Source organism: Somniosus microcephalus, chromosome 8 (assembly GCF_052327205.1).
Source record: "Somniosus microcephalus isolate GS21.2 chromosome 8, FLI_Smic_1.0, whole genome shotgun sequence".
NCBI lineage: Eukaryota > Metazoa > Chordata > Chondrichthyes > Squaliformes > Somniosidae > Somniosus > Somniosus microcephalus.
In genome coordinates this window covers 226,210,721-226,233,749 of record NC_140994.1, presented here as the reverse complement: position 1 = coordinate 226,233,749, position 23,029 = coordinate 226,210,721, and the positions used below count along the sequence as shown (strand labels likewise).

General features: G+C 45.0%; 1 protein-coding gene across 1 annotated transcript; it reads right to left on the bottom strand.

Annotated features, from left to right (window-relative positions):
• Positions 1-17,972: 17,972 nt before the first annotated feature.
• LOC147114130 (ankyrin repeat domain-containing protein SOWAHA-like) lies at positions 17,973-22,348 on the bottom strand. The gene has a single exon (XM_085995752.1). It carries the CDS (start codon positions 21,207-21,209, stop codon positions 19,332-19,334), a length of 1,878 nt encoding a protein of 625 aa, XP_085851878.1. The 5' UTR covers positions 21,210-22,348; the 3' UTR covers positions 17,973-19,331.
• Between the last annotated feature and the right edge of the window lie 681 nt (positions 22,349-23,029).

The window sequence follows — 23,029 nt, the reverse complement described above, 5'->3', positions numbered from 1 at the left end:
TGGGGACTTCAAGGTGATGGTGAACCCAGTCCTTCACACAGTACAGTATCCTCTTCCGAGGATAGAAGATATTTTCGCCTCACTATCTGGCGGGAAGCGTTTTACAAAAATTGACCTAGCACAAGCATATTTGCAGATGGAGGTTGAAGAATCCTCTAGGAAGTATCTCACGATAAACACAAAGGTCTTTACCAGTATAATCAACTGGTATTCGGAGTAGCATCAGCTCCGGCGATATGGCAAAGAGCGATGGAACAAGTCCTGCAAGGGATTCCAGGGACCCAGTGTTACTTGGACGACATCCTAGTGACAGGTGAAAATGACAGTGAACACCTTGCCAACCTAGAGCAGGTGCTCACTAGACTAAGAGAACACGGGCTATGAGCCAATCGCCCCAAGTGCGAGTTTTTTAAGAAACAGATATCGTATTGTGGCCACGTGATTGATGAAAAGGGGTTACATAAGTCCCCTGACAAAATTGAAGCGGTAGTTAAGGCTCCAGCGCCTGAAAGTGTGTCGCAACTGAGGTCATTCCTAGGATTGGTGAATTACTACCATAAGTTTTTGCCGAATTTGTCCACAATTCTGCACCCACTGAACGCCCTACTACAAACTGGAGTAGCTTGGAAATGGAGCGATGAATGTAAGCGGGCCTTTCAGAAGAGTAAGGACCTAATCACTTCAAGAGAAGTATTGGCTCACTACAACCCATCACTACCGATAAGACTGGCGTGTGATGCGTCTCCCTACGGCATTGGAGCGGTACTGTCACATAAACTCCTTGATGGTTCAGAGAGGCCGATAGCTTTTGCGTCACGCTCGTTAACTTCAGCCGAGCGTAACTACGCCCAGATTGACAGAGAGGCCCTCAGCCTGGTGTGGGGGGTGAAGAAGTTCAATCACTACCTGCACGGTCAGAAATCTACTCTACTAACTGATCATCAACCTCTTGTCTCCATTTTCAACCCTCAGAAGGGCGTCCCGATAATGACAGCACAATGGCTACAGAGGTGGTCCCTTTTCCTAGGGGCACACCAATATGGCATCGAGTACAAAGGAACTAAACAGCATGGGAATGCTGATGGATTGTCGCGCCTACCGTTGCCGACGGTGGAAGAAGCACCTGCAGTGGATCCTGTGGAGATATTCCACTCGACCATAGTCGAATGTCTACCTGTGACGAATGCAAACATAGAAAAGGAAACACGAAATGACCCGACACTCTCCAGGGTCTATGATTTAACGGTGAAGGGATGGCCAGCACATGGCGAACCACTGTTGCCAGCATTCTCGCCGAGAAGAGAACAGCTGTCAGTGTGCAGAGGAACCTTGATGTGTGGATCCAGAGTAGTAATTCCAACCAAATTGAAGGATAGAGTGCTCAATGAGCTTCATGAGGGTCATCTGGGAGGGGTAAAAATGAAGAACTTAGCCAGAGCGTTTGTGTGGTGGCTGGGAATTGATAGAGAAATCGAAGAGATGACCAAGAGCTGTACAGGATGCCAGAAGGTCCAAAACGCCCCACCACAAGCCCCTCTACATCCATGGGAGTGGCCCTCATCTCCATGGCAAAGGGTGCACATTGATTTTGCTGGTCCATTTATGGACTCGATGTTTTTAATTGCGGTGGATGCACATTCAAAGTGGCCAGAGGTAATAAAAATGTCCTCAAACACCACAGAAAAAACTATCACAGTCTTACGAACCATATTCACCAGAAATGGGCTGCCTGAACAGATTTGCTCCGACAATGGACCACAGTTTGTGTCTGAAGAGTTCCGGAGGTTCTTAAAGAACAATGGTGTTAAGCATTACACATCCGCCCCATATCATCCAGCCACCAATGGATTGGCTGAGAGGTTCGTTCAAACATTCAAGAAGGCTATCAAGGCAATGTGTAATGAAGACATACCCCTACAACACAAGGTGGATAACTTGTTTGCCTACCGGAATGCGACACATGCGGTTACCAACCAAACTCCAGCCATGATGTTCTTCAATCGAAGACTACGATGCCGCTTGGATTTGGTTAAGCCAAACATCAGAAGAGATGTGGAGAACAGGCAGTTTCAGAATATGAATGAAAGGCCGACCAGGAGTTTTAAGATAGGTCAACCAGTTTTGGCCCGGGACTACCGCACAGAGAAATGACAGCCAGGAACGATCTGCACACGGCAAGGACCCCTAATGTATACCGTGGATGTTGGAGAGAGCATTGTAAGATGCCATGCTGACCAGATTCTAGAGTCACTGGAAAACGTCAATTCCACACCACGATCCGATACATCTGGTGATGAAACCGAAGTACCAATTGCATCTACCTCAGAATCGGTGATATTGGAAGCAGACGAATCAAACAACGACGTTGATCCCGAATCAACTTTGCCAGAAGAACCTGAAACCCCAAAGAGGCGTTATCCAGACAGAATCAGGAAGCCTCCTCAAAGACTGAACTTATAATTGCTTAACTTCAGCTAATGTATCTAGCAACTGTAATTGTAAATATGTTATTTAATTATTAATCGAATGTTATGTACTGTTTAGCTAAAGGGGGAGGAATTGTAGTGTATGTACTTGCAGAAGGAACTATATTCTGCAGCCCCTGTATACTGCAGTACCAGTAGTGACCACCCCTGTATATAAGCCTGTGTAGTAACTTTGCATAGTAGTTCCAGTTTTGTCTCCACTCAGTAAACACCTGTTGTAACCAGCTCCTGCAGTCCGTGTCTCAATTACACACGGACATAATAGATACTATCATCATTTGCTGGCAGCTTTTGTACCCTTGTGTTCAACAAAACCCTCGTCTCAATTTTAGTCAGTTTTCCAATGTCTCAGTCGGCAAATGCACTGCATGATGTGACACTGAGCTGCACAGACCCAGAAGGTCCCAGTTTGATTCCTAGTCATATTAAATTAGCCAATCGTCACCCAGACATCAGTGTCACTGATCTAGGGAGGGAGAAATTGGTGTTGGTTTCCATTTCTCAGCTCTAAACAGTGTCCCCTGCTGGAAATGTACATGAGTGGGCTCGGGTATGATGGCACCCACACTCTAATAGTCATCATTAAGCCTCATATAGGAAGAATGGCCAAAGGGCTGCTGATGGAACTGTGCTCCAGCCTGAGTTGCCACTTTCAGAAGAAGAGAGTTAAGGGGGGTTATTTGGAAGGGAAGCTGGAGAAGAAAAAAAAATGTTGAGCCACAGCGTCTTCCGCGGGTGTCGGAGCTTCTTCTGGTGCCTCCATGAGCCTGATGGTTGACTGTAATCTTCTCATTGGCTGACTTCTGATGCCATGGAACCATTTTCTGACACTGTACTACGATCTTTTATTAGTTTAACCATTCAGCAATTTTGTCAGAATTGAAGGTGGTCCAAAAGGTAGAGAGCACCTTTCTCAGCACTTGGTTACAGTCTACTGCTCTGAACATAACTTCCTGACTCTTTGATGTAAAACATGCAATTTTAATGAATTGGTTAAACTGACCAGGTGTTTTTTTTTAATTATTTGTTCACAGAATATTAGTAAGGCTGCATTTATAGGCCATCCCTAGTTGCTCTCTCAGACACATTATAGGCAGATCAAGAAGCAAACTACCTTAAGAGGCAACAAGAGAGGGAAAAAACTGCAAATGCTGGAAATGCAAATCCCTAAAGTGAAAAGACTGGGCTACACCCAAAATATTAAGCACCTGTAAAGTGAAAAGCCAGATTAAGAGTCTGGCATTGAAAAGAAAATGATTGCTGAAAATATTACATGGGCCGGAGCTGCATTTAAATCAAACATCATCCAAATGGTTGATGTTAAATTCACTGCCATGGAGATTATCAGCCCATTAAATACCTGGAAAGTATACAGCTACTGAAGATGTCTCCAGGGTACAATCACGTGTTTTGGTGCTGCTTGTATAGGCAGAGTAATAGGAGCACACCCAGAAATATGAAACCAAAAACAAGATCTGTGACATTCCTATCCTCCATGCAAAGACCAGTTTCATCAATAGATTTAAACTAAAGAAGCCCTGGTCCTAAAGCATGTCAAACATTAAACCAATATCTATCCATCTATTACATATTAAGTTTGAAACAGGGGGCTGGCATTTCATAAGAACATAAAAAATAGGAGCAGGAGTAGGCCATTTGGCCCCTTGAGCCTGCTCTGCCATTCAATAAGATCATGGCTGATCTTCTACTTCAACTCCACTTTCCTGCACTATCCCCATATCCCTTGAATCCCTAGAGTCCAAAAATCTATCGTACTCTGTCTTGAATATACTCAACGACTGAGCCTCCACAGCTCTCTGGGGTAGAGAATTCCAAAGATTCACAACTGTGAGTGAAGAAATTTCTCCTCATCTCAGTCCTAAATGGCCACCCCCCTTGACTGTGACCCCTGGTTCTAGACTCCCCAGCCAGGGGAAACATCCTCCCTGCATCTACCCTGTCATTGAAAACTTAAGTAACCTGCAGTACCTGTCACAACAACTACTACCACTTCTTGCATTTATAGGGCACCTTTAATACAGAAAAAACAACCCAAAGTGCTTCACAGAAATATAATCAAAAAAACACTCCTGTGATAGGCCTTTTCAATGTTAAAGGTGTCATACTGTGTGCCACATTAAGGGTAGGATTTTCCCAGTGGAGGCGGGATGGTGGTAGGAGAGCTGATTGGCGGGTTCTGGTCCTGCTCCCGGCTGCAGCCGCTCTGTGAAAAGGATTTTCCATAGATTGGCCTTGTTAAGCCTGCCCTGCTGGGGTCCTGGCGATGTTGGTGTTGGGGCTGATCATGTAGGGATTCAGAGAACCAAGGTGAGATTTTTTCCAAGGGCACCGATGTTGCTGGAATAGATGATAGCTGAAGTTGAGATGGCAGAAGCAATCTGTCAGTGGTGAGAGAGCTTGCTCCAAGGAGGTGACAGTGCATATAGAGTTAACACCACACACTTACAGCCTCCAGACTGATCAAATATGTCTTCCAAATCCTGAAATCAGCAACCTCTGACATTTAAAAGTGAACAGATGCGAGAGTTCAACTTTAATACTGCAGTTGCAGCTGTGAACTATGCAACTCGCTACTACTCCCGCCGTGATCTCCAAAAATCATGAAACTCGTTTAAAATGCAGCAAAATAGGAAAAGGCTGTCAAAATAGCATTTAACAAGCACTTAACAAAGAGTTAAGTGTCTTAAATCCCTCACCCGCCGCTTGGTGGCGGGTTTGTTCTGAGATCGCAGACCCAACACTTTGGAAACTCACACGGAGGCGGGATCGCGGCGGGTTTACAGCCCGCCGTCAATCATTGCAAATTTAACAGCTGACCCACCTTTTTAATGTTGAAAGTGACTAAGTTCAAAAAAAATTATACTTTTTTTTTTACATAATCATGATTAAATTTAGCCATTGTATTGTCCCTCATGTATTTTAGCTCCTTTGTTATAGTTTTTACTTGAAAGCCTGGGTATAGTTCATACTTTTTGCCTAGAGCTGTAACTTGGTGAGTTGAATTTTCTTTGTGTTGTCTAAGTATTTTGGTGTGCCTAATTTTCCAGGATGCATCAGTACCAGTCAGCTGTGTTGCTGGTGAAGTAAGATTTAAAAATGAGCGTAACAGGGCACGTTTAGTAGAACGCAATTGCGCAGCAAAATGTTTAAAGATGAAATGTACTAATTATTCGTATGTTTAATTGCAGAAATGACCATACCAGTTTAGAGAGATGAAACTTACAAAAAGAGACACTGACATAACCCTTTTCTGGAAAAACGAAACTTAGTAGTGGTCAAGAGAGGGTCTTGTTTCTCAGAAATCACATGACCTGATGACTCATTTCCAAGAAATCAGAGGGGCCACAGGCCCATACAGTGAAAAGTGAAACTTATGTTATTGGTTACCTTGTAGAAGTTAGGCACACCTAGTTAGTGATTAATGTATAGACTTTTAAATCGATTGGACCTCTGGAGTAGGAGGTCTCGGAATATGTGTATAACTGTGTAAACCTCAAGAGATTCGGGGGAGTTGGAGCCTTGTGTTGGGACGCAAGAGCCATAGCTCCCCAGGCCTGAATAAACCGTTTTTACTTCAATTATTGGGTCTGTCTTTCTTACAACAAGCCAGTGTTGTCGACTTTGTATATCACTCAGTCCACACTTTGGGGGCTTACATCAATTGGCGACGAGGATGGGATGCGTGTTCTGAACCAGACTCTCGGACAGCGTTAACCTAAGACGGGTGAGTATGTTTTAATTACCACCTGTAAAATTAGGGGTTAATCGCTGGCGAGACATTGAGTCAGAATCGATGTATAAAAGAACTATAAGGAGAAAGACACCCTTAATTGAAGGCGGTTAAAAAGATAGGGATAAGGTGTTCCCTAAGCCGTATAGCAGCAAACCGACAGGGGCGGAAAAACCCCGGGAGGCAGAGAAGTCCTCATTTAGCCGTGGGTAGGCGAACCGACAGGGGCGGAAAAACCCCGGGAGGCAGAGAAGTCCTCATTTAGCCGTGGGTAGGCGAACCGACAGGGGCGGAAAAACCCCGGGAGGCAGAGAAGTCCTCACTCGGAGCAGCAGGGAGCAGCGAGGAGGAGCCCGGCTTAAAAACCGGCGGCAGTTGCGAGGCCCGACCACTCGGAGCAGCAGGGAGCAGCGAGGAGGAGCCCGGCTTAAAAACCGGCGGCAGTTGCGAGGCCCGACCACTCGGAGCAGCAGGGAGCAGCGAGGAGGAGCCCGGCTTAAAAACCGGCGGCAGTTGCGAGGCCCGACCACTCGGAGCAGCAGGGAGCAGCGAGGAGGAGCCCGGCTTAAAAACCGGCGGCAGTTGCGAGGCCCGACCACTCAGAGCAGCAGGGAGCAGCGAGGAGGAGCCCGGCTTAAAAACCGGCGGCAGTTGCGAGGCCCGACCACTCGGAGCAGCAGGGAGCAGCGAGGAGGAGCCCGGCTTAAAAACCGGCGGCAGTTGCGAGGCCCGACCACTCGGAGCAGCAGGGAGCAGCGAGGAGGAGCCCGGCTTAAAAACCGGCGGCAGTTGCGAGGCGTACCAAATCAACAGCAGAGGAGAGAGGTAAAAAGTAATTAGTGTGTGACGTCACCAGGGAGCAGCTGGTGCAGTCGGGAGAGCAGGAGGCCAGTAACTCTTATATAGGTGGAGCTGTTGCTAAACCCGAAACACTACAGTGTAGTGTCTCCCACCCTTCCACCTCCTCTAACCTTTTAGGGGTTAGGGGAAGTTGAAAAGGTGGGTTCAATTTATTTTATTTCAGGAGCCTAACCTAGGTGGAAAAGGTTCCAGGACAGGAGGCGGCAGTGAAAATACAACACCAGAAAACAGGTAGGTGACTGGTTGGTGAGTACTTTCACAAACTTATTCTAAGTAGAATTCAATAATTAAGCTAAATCGTAGTAAATAAAAGGGTATTGTAAGGGTTAAGTCATGGAAGGGCAGCTCGGACCCGTGTCATGCTCCTCCTGTGCCATGTGGGAAATCAGGGACACTGTCCCTGACAACTATGTGTGCAGGAAGTGTGTCCAGCTGCAGCTCCTAGCGGACCGCATGGCGGCGCTGGAGCTGCGAATGGACTCACTCTGGAGCATACGCGATGCTGAGGATGTTGTGGATAGCACATTCAGTGAGTTGGTCACACCGCAGGTAAAGGCTAGCTCAGACAGTAAATGGGTGACCAAAAGGCAGGGTAAAGGCAGGAAGGTAGTGCAGGAGTCACCTGCGGTCATCTCCCTCCAAAACAGGTTTACCGTTTTGGGTACTGTTGGGGGAGATGACTTATCAGGGGAAGGCACCAGCAGCCAGGTTCAGGGCACCATGACTGGCTCTGCTGCACAGAAGGGCGGGAAAAAGAGGGATAGGGCTATAGTGATAGGGGATTCAATTGTAAGGGGGATAGATAGGAGTTTCTGTGGCCGAGACCGAGACTCCAAGATGGTATGTTGCCTCCTTGGTGCAAGGGTCAAGGATGTCTCGGAGCGGGTGCAGAGCATTCCGAAGGGGGAGGGGGATCAGCCAGTTGTCGTGGTACATGTAGGTACCAACGATGTAGGTAAAAAGAGGGAGGAGGTCCTACAAGCTGAATTTAGGGAGTTAGGAGCTAAATTGAAAAGTAGGACCTCAAAGGTAGTAATCTCTGGATTGCTACCAGTGCCACGAGCTAATAAGTTTAGAGAGAGTAAGATAGATAAGCTAAATACGTGGCTTGAGCAGTGGTGCAAGGGAGAGGGATTTAAATTCTTGAGGCATTGGAACCAGTTCTTGGGGAGGAGTGACCTGTACCAAGGGGACGGTCTACACCTGAACTGTGAGGGAGCCGATGTCCTCGGGGTAATATTTTCTAGGGCGGTTCGGGAGGATTTAAACTAATTTGGCAGGGGGATGGGAACCTAGGTAGTGGAAAAGAGGGAAGTCATATGAAGTTAGAAATAGATGGTAGAAAGGTGAGAAGCAATAAGCAAAGGAGAGAAACACAAAGGGCCAAACTAATTCATAATGAGAGTGTGAAAAAAGCAAGCCTGAAGGCTTTGTATCTTAATGCTAGAAGCATTAGGAACAAGGTGGATGAATTAGTTGTGGAAATAGAGGTAAACAAGTATGATCTGATTGGGATTACAGAAACGTGGCTGCAGGGTGGGCAAGGCTGGGAACTTAACATCCAGGGATATACAATATTTAGGAAGGATCGGCAAAAAGGTAGGGGAGGTGGGGTAGCATTGCTGGTAAAGGAGGGGATTAATGCAATGGAAAGGAAGGATATTAACTCGGATGAAACGGAATCTGTATGGGTAGAAATGAGAAATAGCAAGGGGAGGAAAACGTTAGTGGGTGTGATATATAGGCCTCCAAATAGTAATATGGAGGTGAGGGAAGGCATAAAAAGGGAAATTAGAGAAGCGTGCGATAAGAGCACAGCTGTCATCATGGGTGACTTTAATTTACATATTGATTGGACTACCCAAATTAGTAAAAATTCTGAGGAGGAGGAATTCCTGGAATGTTTTCGGGACGGTTATCTGGACCAATATGTCGAGGAGCCGACTCGAGATCAGGCCATTTTAGACTGGGTATTGTGCAATGAGAAGGGACTTATCAGCAATCTTCTTGTACGAGGCCCCTTGGGTCAGAGCGATCATAATATGATCGAGCTCTCAGTCGAGATGGAGAGTGAGGAAATTGAATCAGAGACTAAGGTCCAGAACTTAAATAAAGGGAATTACGAGGGTATGAGACAGGAATTGGATAAGATTGATTGGGTGGTGTTTCTGGGGGGATTGACAGTGGATAGACAATGGCAAGCATTCAAAGATAGAATGGAAGAATTCCAGAACATGTTTATACCGGTTTGGCATAAAAATAAACCTAAAAAGGTGACTCAACCGTGGATAACGAGGGAAATTAGGGACAGCATAAAATCAAAAAAAAGGGCATATCAACTGGCAAAAAAAAGCACCAGACCGGAAGATTGGGGGCAGTACAGGATACAGCAAAAGAGGACAAAGGGATTAATCAGGAAGGGGAAAATAGAATACGAAAGTAAACTTGCAGCAAACATAAAGACAGACTGCAAAAGCTTTTATCGGTATATCAGGAGGAAAAGACTGGTAAAATCCCAAGTCGGTCCCTTGCAGTCCGATTCGGGAGAATATATAATGGAGAATAAGGAAATGGCAGACCAATTAAACTCATACTTTGGTTCTGTATTCACAAAGGAGGACACAAATAACCTCCCAGGAATATCGACAAACATAGGGACTAATGAGAGGGAGGAGCTGACAGAAATTAGTATCTCTAGGGATATGGTGTTGGGTAAGTTGAGGGGACTGAAGGCCGACAAATCCCCGGGGCCTGATAAACTACATCCTAGGGTACTTAAGGAGGTGGCCCTGGAGATAGCAGATGCTCTAAGGATCATCTTCCGGAACTCCATTGACTCGGGAACAGTACCCGTGGATTGGAGGGTAGCTAATGTTACCCCAATATTTAAAAAGGGGGGTAGAGAGAAAGCAGGGAATTATAGACCAGTAAGCCTTACATCGGTTGTGGGCAAAATGCTAGAGTCCATTATTAAGGATAAAATAGCGGAGCACTTGACAAATGGGGAAAGGATCGGACAGAGTCAACATGGATTTACAAAGGGTAAATCGTGTTTGACTAATCTGCTGGAATTTTTTGAGGAAGTAACTGGTAAAATAGATGGGGGAGAGCCAGTGGATGTGGTGTACCTTGACTTCCAGAAAGCCTTCGATAAGGTTCCACACAAAAGATTATCATGCAAAATTAAGGCTCATGGGATTGGGGGCAAAGTATTAACGTGGATAGAGAACTGGCTGGCGGATAGAAAACAGAGAGTTGGAATAAACGGCTCGTTTTCGGAGTGGCAGGCAGTGACCAGCGGGGTGCTGCAAGGATCTGTCCTGGGACCCCAGCTGTTCACAATATATATAAATGATCTGGATCAGGGAATTGGATGCAATATTTCCAAATTCGCTGACGACACTAAACTAGGAGGAGGGGTGGGCTCTGATGAGGATGTCAGGAGGCTACAGTGCGATTTGGACAGGTTGGGGGAATGGGCGGATACGTGGCAGATGCACTATAATGTGGATAAATGCGAGGTTATCCACTTTGGGGGTAAAAACAGGAGGGTAGATTATTATCTAAATGGCAATAGATTGGGAGATGGGGAAGTGCAGAGGGACCTGGGTGTTCTTGTGCACCAGTCACTGAAGGAGAGCATGCAGGTGCAACAGGCGATTAAGAAGGCAAATGGTATGTTGGCCTTAATATCAAGGGGGTTCGAGTATAGGAATAGGGATACCTTACTACAGCTGTACAAGGTGCTGGTGAGACCGCATCTGGAGTATTGTGTACAGTTTTGGTCGCCCCATCTGCGGAAGGATGTTCTTGCCATGGAAAGAGTGCAACGGCGATTCACCAGGCTGATACCTGGAATGGCGGGAATGACCTACGAAGAAAGATTAAATAGTTTGGGCTTGTACTCACTGGAGTTTAGAAGATTGAGAGGGGATCTCATCGAAACATATAAAATTATGGCAGGCCTGGACAGGCTGAATTCAGAGAGAATGTTTCCAATGGCCGGGGAGCACAGAACCAGGGGCCACAGTCTAAAAATAGCGGGCAAATCATTTAAAACAGAGATGAGGAAGAATTTCTTCACTCAAAGAGTGGTGAGCCTGTGGAATTCCCTGCCACAGAGGGCTGTGAAGGCTAATTCAATAAATATTTTCAAGAGAGAATTGGATATATTTCTGAAGGCTAAGGGGATTAAGGGTTACGGAGAAAAGGCGGGGACGGGGTACTGAACTGGTAAGATCAGCTATGATCTCAGACGAAGATCAGCCATGATCTCATTGAATGGCGGAGCAGGCTCGAAGGGCCGAATGGCCTACTCCTGTTCCTATCTCTATGTTTCTATGTTTCTATGTTTAGCCGTGGGTAGGCGAACCGACAGGGGCGGAAAAACCCCGGGAGGCAGAGAAGTCCTCATTTAGCCGTGTGTAGGCGAACCGACAGGGGCGGAAAGACCCCTACCCCGGGGAGGCGGGAAATCCTCTTTATCCGTGAGACGGCGAAATCTCAACAATTGAATGAATGGGTGCACCGTGGTGAGTGAATGAGATAAAACCCTACGGTCATAAAGAGGTTAGAACGGACAAGGGTGAGGTCTGTCCCCAGCACCTAGCCTGAATTAAGAGGACAGTAGTCCCACGTGACGGCCAGGATCAAATAGGACACCGGGAGCTACAGACCCCACAGTACCGAAACCTCGGGACTAAAGGGTTGGTGTGTGTCTAACGAAACGAAGTGACTAACAGAAAGCAAGAAACTAACTAAGGTGACGCTATAGGGGCGAACAACGTAGCGTACAAACCTAATTCACCAATACCGTGAATTAAGCATTAAACGTAGCAGTTAGTTATGACTAAGAGGGTGGAAGAAGAATCCTCAAGGGACCTGGATTCTATAACCCGACTCCTGGAAAATAAAAAGAAACAGTGCAGAGAGCCAAAGGCTTGGTGGGGAGGAGCTAAAGATAAAGAGGCAACAGATAATGTAAGGAATTGAAACAGAAGGGAGAGATAAAGAAGGAAAAAGATCTAATTTGCAGGCGAACCAATTTGAAACCCCAGCAAAAAAAAACAAACAAACAGGGATTTGGAAACTAGGGAAAGCTGTTGAGTCACAGATTTAAAAAGGAAGGAAAAGATAAACTTAAAGCTTTACCAACATGGAAGTTATTAGCATCTGTACCAAGACAAGTAAAACACGAGATTTGCTGAGTGAAAGGAACCTTAGACATATGCTGAAATTACAGTTTGTATAAAAATGTGTGAGTGTGGATGTTTTCCTGATTAGGAATGTTTAAGAGGATTCAATATTCCTTTGTCTGAAAATCTGTCCGTTAAGAAAAAGAACTGTCTGCTGTGTGTTGTAGCTCCACCCACTTCTCTGTGTTAAAGTAAAAGCATTTAACCCCTTTGTCTTGTCGGGGATTTTGGAAGTTTAAGAATGTGCAAATAAGATTGTGCCCTCAGAATGAAAAAAACCTATTACAATTTAAGTTAAGCTGGAGTGTAAAAACTGAGAAGAGCAACAAAAAGTTTGTTTAATGAAAGATTAAGTTTCAGTCTAAGATCTAACCTTGAAGTTATGAGGTAAATTAACCTATTAAAACCAGACTTTCATTGTGGCCACAGTGAAATTCTGGTTGATGTAAATTGGTGTAGTCCGAATTGAATAAGATAACTCCACTCCGCAAGAATATCTGATAGCGGCAGGTCCCTTTACAATATTTAATTGACTATGGTACTGGAAGCCTTATAGAAGGCGGGACTAGAGTTAAACCTTAGAAAGGTATAGGTAGGGAAGGATGAAGTAGTCGACCTAGGATACATAGTGACACAAGGGAAGAGACAAATGCCCAAAAACAGATGGGAGGGGCATTAGGACTGGCTGCGTGCTTTGATTGCTCGCAAGCTTCTCGGGATGGCAGCAGGAAGGGACCGCGCCAGAGAGGGGAGGGGGATCCGAGGATGTTTGTTGATGCATTGGTAGGGGGCCGACAGGGCAAAATGTTAATAGACACAGGAGCCACAATCTCATTGACAGACTTACCCTTGCCCCGAACGAAACTTTCAGTTAGTATAGCAGGAATCGGTGGACGAAGAATCAGGGCTTATAAGAGCGAAACAGTCTTACTAGAAATTGGATGTATAATAATACCTACACAGTTGTGGGTATGCGAGAACACCGAAGGAACAATCCTAGGGATAGATATACTGCGAGAAGTAGGAGCTTTAGTCGACCCTAAAGCGAGTGAAGTGTACTGGCCCCCAGATTATAAGTCAAACAAACAGGCAGGCCCGGGAAACAAAGTAGAAATGGCCCAGCCTATACAGGATTTGATCAAAGGGGGGTAGCCAAAGGAAAATGTGTAAACCTATATAGATAGTCGGAATGCCTTTGGGGTGGTGTCTGATTACATGATAGCGGGAGTAGGCAGGGATATATGACACCAGGAGAAGACCCGTAAGAGACAAGAATATAACCAAGGAATTAGTAGGAACCTCTCTCTCCTACCCAAAGAGTGCATAATAATAAATTAAAGCACACAAGAGGATGGGCAGCTAAACGAGCAATTGAGAGAGGGAATCTGACCAATGAAGCCCAAATGTTCATGTTGAATCAAAGTGTGAAACCACAACTGTCTTTCAGTCAGGGATGTTTTTTTTTGGGTTGCGTGAAGTGACGCAATAATGTTTAACTCCACCTTCAAAAGCCTGCGAAGGAGTTAACCCTTTCCACTGACAGCTGTTTGAGTTCACCAAGTAACAACTTCAGTATTACTGAACAGAATTTAAAAGATATTGGACATTATTAAATGTAAATTTCTTAATGTTGAGTTAGTATTTCCCCACAGTGATAGAAGGAAAATTAGGATTTGATAAATGGAAGTTATCTTATAAACTAATTGCAGCACCGTCTCAAACGGCCGGGAGACTGCTGGGGAGGCTGTCCAGTTACCCAAAGATAAATCTGGACAGATAGTTAGAGACATGAGGCCAAAGACCAACAGATTATACAGGATCGAGAACAGGATACACGGGACGACCAGAAGGAGGTCTTAGCAATAGATAGCAAAGTGATAGCAGAAATAATACCAGCCAAACCAGGGCTAGCACCCAGATGGTCAGGACCTTATGAAGTATTAATGAATAATGACACATGTGCTCATGTAGATGGGTCTGGAACGGGTAAAGGAAGGTGGAAACACTGGACTCAGTTAAAAATATATAAGAAAGACAATGAGTAAACCAGAGATGGTGCCCTTTTTGACAGAGTGAGGAGTATACTAGAAGATATAAAGAATGGGAAGGGGAGTTACTACATATATCAATGATAGGGCTGTGTATGATGATAATAGGCTGTGTATGATGATAATATTATATGCCATAGTTTGCATCTTCAGGTATGTCTGGGGACAGAGCCACAGAACAAGAAATGAACCAGATGTACAGCATTTTGAACTGATAAAATGGATAAGAGCAGAATAATTCTAACTGGCTGGTGACGACCAGCCCCTTTTTGTAATTACAGGAACATTGGACGTCCGGAATGAGATGGGGGGTCCTCGCCTTGATTCTAGGGATGAACATAAGTATTGCCATTATCAAGGGGGATTAGTAATAAGGAGAACACAGGATGAGGTGTATTTTAGTGTAGCACATAGAGTTACTAAGCTTGCCATTAATATGAGTACTTTTGAGATACAAAACAAACCTGGAACTCCCTGTGGGTAAAACAATTAGAGGATCCACAGAAAAAAAATCTATCTTACAAAGATGTAAGAAACGGGGAGTATTGGAAACGACCGGAGCAGGGTATGCGGCCGGGTTAGCAACAGTTAATAGCTTGGACATAGAAGGAGTAAACGAAGGAGTAGAAGAATTACAAGCAAAAATAGAGAAGTTACTAAAACAAGCTACTTGAAATAGCCGGCAATTGACACTGGCAGGGAAACCAAACAATAATGCAATTGTCGGGGGTGGAAGAGATAGTAGCCCCCCATGCAGAAACAATCAATACAATTATTGATAGACTTAATAATGCTTCTCGCCAAACCGATAAGGAACTAATATGTGCCACGTAGGGCTCATGGATATTGTCGAATGCTCAGCATAACATGAGGCAAATAAATAATGGACAGATCCCTGATTGGATTACTAATAAGGATCTGGAACCTAGGATTGACACAAATAAAAGCCTATGTAAGGAATGTAAAATGGGACAAGTATACCGGGCAGGCGATTGTCTGACCCCATGGACTAAGGTGATTGGCTTTGTACTGGCCATCCCACAATTCCCAGAAGGGGGACAACCCCGATACGATGTGATTAATATAGGAGAAGTACAAAGGGAAAGTGGGTTAAATATCATGATGTCCCTACCAAGGTGCTTTGGGAAAGGGATGAAGATAATAAACAGAAGAATGAAACCTATAGGGGGGTGGTAGTGGACGGGTGCCACCACAAGGGAAGGACATGGGTGTGCACACACCCCCCCACCGAGGGAGACACATCCGAGTACGGATTTACGAAAATTACCAATTGCACCCTCGAGGTTCACCCAAGGGGATACACCGGACCTGGGTAGCATCAAGGAACAATGGGACCTGTTGTGTCACCACAATTGAACAGAAATATGAATATCAAGATATGGCTTATACCATTCCCCAACCAAACCGTTGTTTTGGTCTAAAGATACCTACACAGATAGGAAAACCTGGTCATTTGATAATATGAGACTTACTAAAAAGGGTTGAAACTTATGTCATACCAGAGCCCAAGGCAATTCCTAAGTTAGAGGAAGCTTGCCAGAAGTTACGGCAGGAAACGAAGGAAATTTTAAAGTACTATCATAAAATAGAAGAAGGCTTAAAGAAACAACAAAAAGACATTAGTACAACATTAGAGGAAACTCACCCACTTCCTCATATTTTGATAATTGGGATCAGGATGGTCGGGGACTTTGGGCGCCTCGGTGGTACAAGGCATAATGATATTCCTCTTGATTGTTATTCTGATATATTGTGTATTTTTATTTCTCCAGTGCCTTTGTGCCAGAACGAGTAAGGCCGAAATTGGTGCGGTGAAGGAAGTAGAGCCTGAGGAGGGGCAGGTAGCGATGTTAAGAATGGACAACTCCCCCGCCTCTCCAAGGCAAATGGTGTAAGACGCGATGGGAAGCCCTGAAATTATATGGGATTAATTGGGCATGGTAATGAAAGACCGGGCCGGCCAACCGTAAGATGGAGGTGGCAGAAGGAGGGTGGCAGGAGGGTGGTGAATGAGGATTGGTGTGTGATGACAGTCTCGAATTGGCACGTCACACACCCCACGTGGGAATGAGGGACAGGCTTGAGCAGAAAAGCCTCAACCATTAGTGCAGGGTCTAAGGGGCCCCGGGAATGGTTACACCGGAAGGAGTGCATAAAGGAAAGCCCACCCTAAAGGAAAGACCACCATAAAGGAAAGATCACCATACCACAGGGGGGAAGTCGGCCTCCAAATTAATAAGACATATACATGTATAACCTAGACTGGTAGAAGGCCAGGGAGTGCACGCTTTGGCAGACACCAGGCAGTGGAAATACATGTTGACCTGTTTTGGAACAATTGCCCAAAAGGTCAAAAGGAGGGACTGAAGTAAGATTTAAAAATGAGCGTAACAGGGCACGTTTAGTAGAACGCAATTGCGCAGCAAAATGTTTAAAGATGAAATGTACTAATTATTCGTATGTTTAATTGCAGAAATGACCATACCAGTTTAGAGAGATGAAACTTACAAAAAGAGACACTGACATAACCCTTTTCTGGAAAAACGAAACTTAGTAGTGGTCAAGAGAGAGAGGGTCTTGTTTCTCAGAAATCACATGACCTGATGACTCATTTCCAAGAAATCAGAGGGGCCACAGGCCCATACAGTGAAAAGTGAAACTTATGTTATTGGTTACCTTGTAGAAGTTAGGCACACCTAGTTAGTGATTAATGTATAGACTTTTAAAATCGATTGGACCTCTGGAGTAGGAGGTCTCGGAATATGTGTATAACTGTGTAAACCTCAAGAGATTCGGGGGAGTTGGAGCCTTGTGTTGGGACGCAAGAGCCATAGCTCCCCAGGCCTGAATAAACCGTTTTTACTTCAACTATTGGGTCTGTCTTTCTTACAACAAGCCAGTGTTGTCGACTTTGTATATCACTCAGTCCACACTTTGGGGGCTTACATCACTGGAATATTTTTCCTAAATAGAGGAATGCATGATTTAAAAATGGGAATTATGTCTACACATGCTGGTACAATTACACCCTGCCCTCTAACCCTGCTTCATCCAAGGACGACACCCACATCCCCAGGAACAAATAAAATAAAGACACAATTTCACTTTTCTCAGTGGATTCAAATAAAGCTGCCACAAGTATGTAATATGCATTGTCTGCCATAGCTGAAGTGGATTTCTCTCTATGGCTCTCTCTCGTACATTCACAGCCATACTGTTAAATAAAATACAAGTAAGCTTTATTTGAATTAAAAATTTGTCCTCTAGTTTTTCTATGTTTTCTAAAACAATAAGTTTTAGAACTGACAAGGGAACAGGAGAGCATACTGGATTTAGCAATGAGTAACAAACCAAAGTTAGTGAGTAATCTGACGGGAAGGGAGAATCTTTCAAATAATGACCATAATATGATTGAATTTGATATTAGGTTTGAGAGGCAGAAGGGAGGAGAGTCACAAACCATGGTTTTAAATTTAAGTAAACTTTGAAGGCTTGAGAAATAAATTGACCACAGTAAACTGGGCTGAACTATTAACGGATAAACCCACAGACTAAGAGTGGGACGTATTCAAAGAAGTATTTGGTATGATACAAAAATCAGTGCATACCATTAAAAGGCAAAAGCTCCACTTTTAATTTCCACTTGTCAATTGTCTAATACATATCCTTCTTTGGGATTAAGGTACCATCAAAATGACAGAGTTTACAACAGAAGATTGGAATTAAATCAACGCTCTCTGGAGGGTTCAGTAATTCAATGCAAGCCAGGCTGATCCGCAGCACTCCAGGGCACTGACTCATCAATGGGACCAGAATTATTCCTACTCAGCTCAGGATAACCTTGCAAGCAATGACCTAAGGGGTAGGGTGGTCCTAACTGGACAAGCAGCAGGAAGCTCACAAGTGCTCTGTGCTGGTAAGCCGAGAGGTTTTACCTGGTTAAACACCAGCAGTTACATCTGAGCATGTCTGGGGTCCAGAAGTTTGGGCTATTGCCAACTTGGACCTAAGCTCTCTGGACCTGTGTGAGTCAGGTGTGTCCCTAATGACAGAGAGAGAGTGTACCGCAGAATCAAATAAATTGAAACTCTACTTTGTGGATTTCTCAATTGCTTTGAGTTGAAGATTCTTAAACATAGGAGGCTAGAAGTTCCTCAAAACCGTTTAGGATGGTGAAAAGGCAGCGGGGGGGGGGGGGGGGGGGGGGGGGAAGAGACGACTTCTGCCCACCAGTGTACTCTCCCAGCCCAAACTGTAGGGATATGTTCATTTGAATATTCTGGGCGCTTGCCCACTTTGCCACCAGAAACTTAAATCACCTTGCCACGTCAGTACTGCTGCAAATGGATTTGGGGCGGTGAGCACAGGTCGCTATTCAACTGAACATTTAAATTTTAACAAAATATTTCCCCACCAGGAATGGTGGGCCAGAAGTAAGGTCACTCTGGGATTGATTACCTTGGGTCCTTACCATCATTGTGGCCTTCAGGAGGCCCACAGCAGAACTCATGCTGGGGACCTACCGGGACTAATGGACGAGCTGGTTGGAATTCCCAGGGTCACCTGGAAACAATGCCAGAGACGCCCAAATACAAGTTGTGGCCATAATGGCAGTGGGGTTAGGAAGCAGCAGCTGCTCCTTGACTGCAATTTGTGGGGCTACATTGTAACCTCTCTGCTGTAACACCTCCAGAATTCTGACCCCCCTCGCACAGGAGCAGCATTCCTACTCTGGGGTTTTCACATGTATCAGGTATCCAGTTGACCATAAAAAAAAAAATTCTAGAAATTAACAATTTTATTATCAGCTGCTGCGCATATATAGCAGCACTATATTAATTTTTAAAACTTGGTTAGTGCATCAGATTAAATTTTGACCCACAAAATCTCCCAGAGAAGATCACCTAATGCATTAACACAGCTCTCCACTGGTCCATTATGTTCATTTTTTAAATTACAAAAAAAAACTTCAGAAGAATATTTCAGTCACCGGTCGGGGTTTTAGAACAATCTCTTCTCTCTCTTCTTCTGGCTCTTCATTCAGTGAAGTAAAGTACATGCGCATTTTAGCTCTTTTCTTGTGTCCAGTTGGAGCAGTAAAGAACTTGCTTAGATTAGTTGGTTTCTTCAATGATTTGGAAAACTCTTGGAAGTTTATATCATCAGTTAATGCACCCAGAAGATTGTTAGTGCTGCTCAGGATGGATGAAGCCACCTTTGATCCCCTTTTAGGAGGAACAGGTTCACTGATGAAAGTCTCCGGGTCCCCTAACAATTGCCTCACTTTGAAGGAGCTATCCTTATTCAAGTAATGGTATGGCCTCTTGCCACTATAGTCTCTGAGAGTTGTTTTTGCTCCATAGCTTAGTACCAGCTCAACGATGACATTCTCTTTGCCATGTATAGCAGCTATGTGCAGGGGAGTGTAACCACCATATGCTTTGGAGTTGATATCCATTTTGATACCATTTATCTCTGCGGTATCAATGATCCAACACATAATTTCACTGTTGCCAGATTTCGCTGCCCAGTGGATAGCTGTGAAGCCGGACATGAAGTCCTTCTTCTCAGCCAAGTAACTGTCTCTCAGCAGCAGTCCGGACACTTGGGTCCAGTGGCCCAAGGCAGTTTTCACGATCCACTCGTGTTCAACAGGATCCAGGGGAACTTGATCAGAGAAACGAGCATCTTCAGGAAATTTCAAAAGCCTTGAAGCTCTCTTTAAATTAGGTGAACTGGCGCCTATCTCCGTTGGCTGACTCCTTTTCATTTTGGGTATCTTAGGAGCATCTTGGTCACCTGAAACTGATGGACACATATTTTGGATTTGAATAACATCTTCCAAATCTTTCTTCTTATCGCCTTGCTGGCTGCGACAAATGCCATATCTATTGGAGTCTGGAGGCAGGCGGAGTGGGTACATATATGGTTTGGGCTTCCGAGTTGATGTTGTCTTTGGAACTCCTTGAGGACTGACATCATTGGACTTGGCTTCATAGTTTCCAATTTTTTGTTCAAAACTTAAAGCGCTGGGGTTGCATTCTGTTGGAGGAGGAGGAGGAGGAGGAGAAGTCAAGTGCTCAGGTTCGGGAACAACGTCAGCGGGAGGCACAGCATTACCCTTGCCTGTACCAGTCAGAGACTCCACTTCTTCAGATTGGATAGGGCATGCAGAGACTGAAACATTCTCCCTCGATAAGCCCTCGCCAGCAGGATCTTGCTGTTCCAAGGGGAGATTCTCGGATTTCAAATATTGTTTCTCCGTGATCTGTTCAAGGCTCTCACTGTTGGTACGGGGCAGACTCTGGGATTCGGTCAAGCTCTCCCTCCCCTGCGCCACTGAATCACCATGTTTTGGAGAAGGGAGGGCGGCCGCGGTGTCAACGTTGCTTTCGCTTTCCAGGTGATCCGACGAGCCGGTCAGGGATCTGACCTCGCTTGGTGTAAGTGCAGAAGGCGCGGAGTTCCGCCGAGCCCCCTTCTCGTGGAAGCCCCCCAAAGCCTCGCCAGCTTCCACCAAGTTCTCCAAACTCTCCACCTTTCCCAACGCCTTCGTTGCCTTCATTTCCTCGTTTTCTTGCCGCACAGCTGGAGAGAGAGCCTGCTGAGTAGTTATCAGGTGCTGCAATTTTTTCTTTAAAACCACAAACTTGACCCCTTCCTCTTCGCGCACCACGGCCACGTTATTAATAAACCTTTTGAAGAGCTCTCGGGCTTCTCGCTTTCGCTGCGCATCGCTCTGCGCCAGCTCATTCCTGAAGTTATACAGCAGCTCGGAGTTCTTCACTTTGCCTCCAGCTTCCACCAGAAACTTGATCACAACCTCCTGGCTTAGCATTGGCTCCATTCTCCCTGCACCTGTGCTAATGGAAAACAAAACCTCCAGCTGGCAATCACTCCATTCCCCACGGGATCCCCCCTCCGCTTCTCTGTGCAAAGGGAGTGCGCTGCCCTGAAACTGCTGTCATCAAACTGATTCGACTCGACGCTGCCTTCTCCCCTCCGAGTCCTGTCTCTCCTGCACTACCTGTTATTTCCGGAACACGAGCTTGTTTGCCGGAGAGATTATCAGATATTACGTGCAAGTGAGAACTAAAGGGAGGAGACGGCCTTGGAATGGGGCTCTGGGATTTGTAGTCCCGAGTCACGGTGAAATGTTGAATTAAACAGAATAGGTGTGTTTCCAAACTGAGATCGTTATATCCCATCATCGCTGTTTTCATCTTTTGGGGCCACTTTTACTAATAACTATCAGGAAAGACTGAACATGTGGGAGCCCTTTTCTCTAGAAAAGGAGGGGCTGACCTATTAGAGGTTTTTTTTTAATTTTGAAGGGATTTGATAGGGTAGGTAGAGAAAATGATTCCACTTGTGGAGAAGTTCAAAACTAGGGGTCATAAATATAAGATAGTCACTAATAAATCCAGTAAGGAATTCAGGAGAAACTTATTTACCCAGAGTGTGATTAGAATGTGAAACTTGCTACCACATGGAGCGGTTGAGGCCAATAGTATGGATGCATTTAAGGGGAAGCTGGATAAGTACATGAGGGAGAAAGGAATAGAAGGATATGTTGATAGGGTTAGATGAAGTAAAGTGGGAGGAGGCTAGTGTGGAGAATAAACACCAGCAGAGACCAGTTGGGCTAAATGACCTATTGCTGTGCTGTAATTTCTATGTACTTCAAGGTAACATTGTTAAATCTGTACCCTGTGTGTTTATTATGGAAAAACTGTAACAGCATAACACAAAATTGTGTCATCAAGAACTAAAATAGTGCTCGATTTTCAAATTGAAAAAGTAACTGAAATCTAGAATATTTTAAGTGTGTGAATCAGTTCAACGCTCAAATCAGTAATACTTGGATCTCTGGAGGGGGTGTTGTCACCATGGGAATGTGACTTCCAAAACATAGTGGCCCAAAAATTCGGGTCGGGGGCTTCCCGCCGGTGGAAGCCCCCGACCTGCACTTACCTTGCGCGCCGGCAGTTGAGCTGTAGGGCTCCGTGGAATTCCGCTCCGGGGCCTGGCCCAGTTGCCGGCGCGCTGTGCTTGCGTGTCCCAGGGGCGTAGTTAGTGCGATGCGTCCCCTGGGATCACGTGGGCCAGGGGCAGCCAATCGGCGCAGGGAAAAGCCCATTCATAAGTAGTGACAGGAAGACCTGTCAAAACTTATAAATACTACGGCCCCAAAATAGTAGTAAACCTTCAAATAAATTTTTAAAAATCACCACACTTTTTAAATAAACTATAAATTACATTAAATAACTATTTTAAACAATAATTTAAATTTTTGAAAAAAATAATTTTATATTCAAACGAGGCTAAAAATAAACTTACCTTGCTTTAACGTATTTAAAAATAATAAACCTGTGGAAAAAATGTTTTAATTTTAATTAATTGACCACTTACCTTTTAAAATGCAGGCCTTACGCCTGGTTTTTACATTTCTAAAATCTAAAGACTTACCCTCATGGAAAAACCTGTAAAAAAAACGTAAGTTCAAAGCGCACGCGCAGACTCCCGCGCGCACGCGTTCGACCTCTGAACCCCTTCGTTCAGAGGAACGGAAGTGCCGGTTTCCCGCGCATGCGCAGTGCATGCAAGAAACTGGCACTTCCATCGGACCCACGCGTGAGTACCCCGTGCGTACTCACCCGTGGAGAC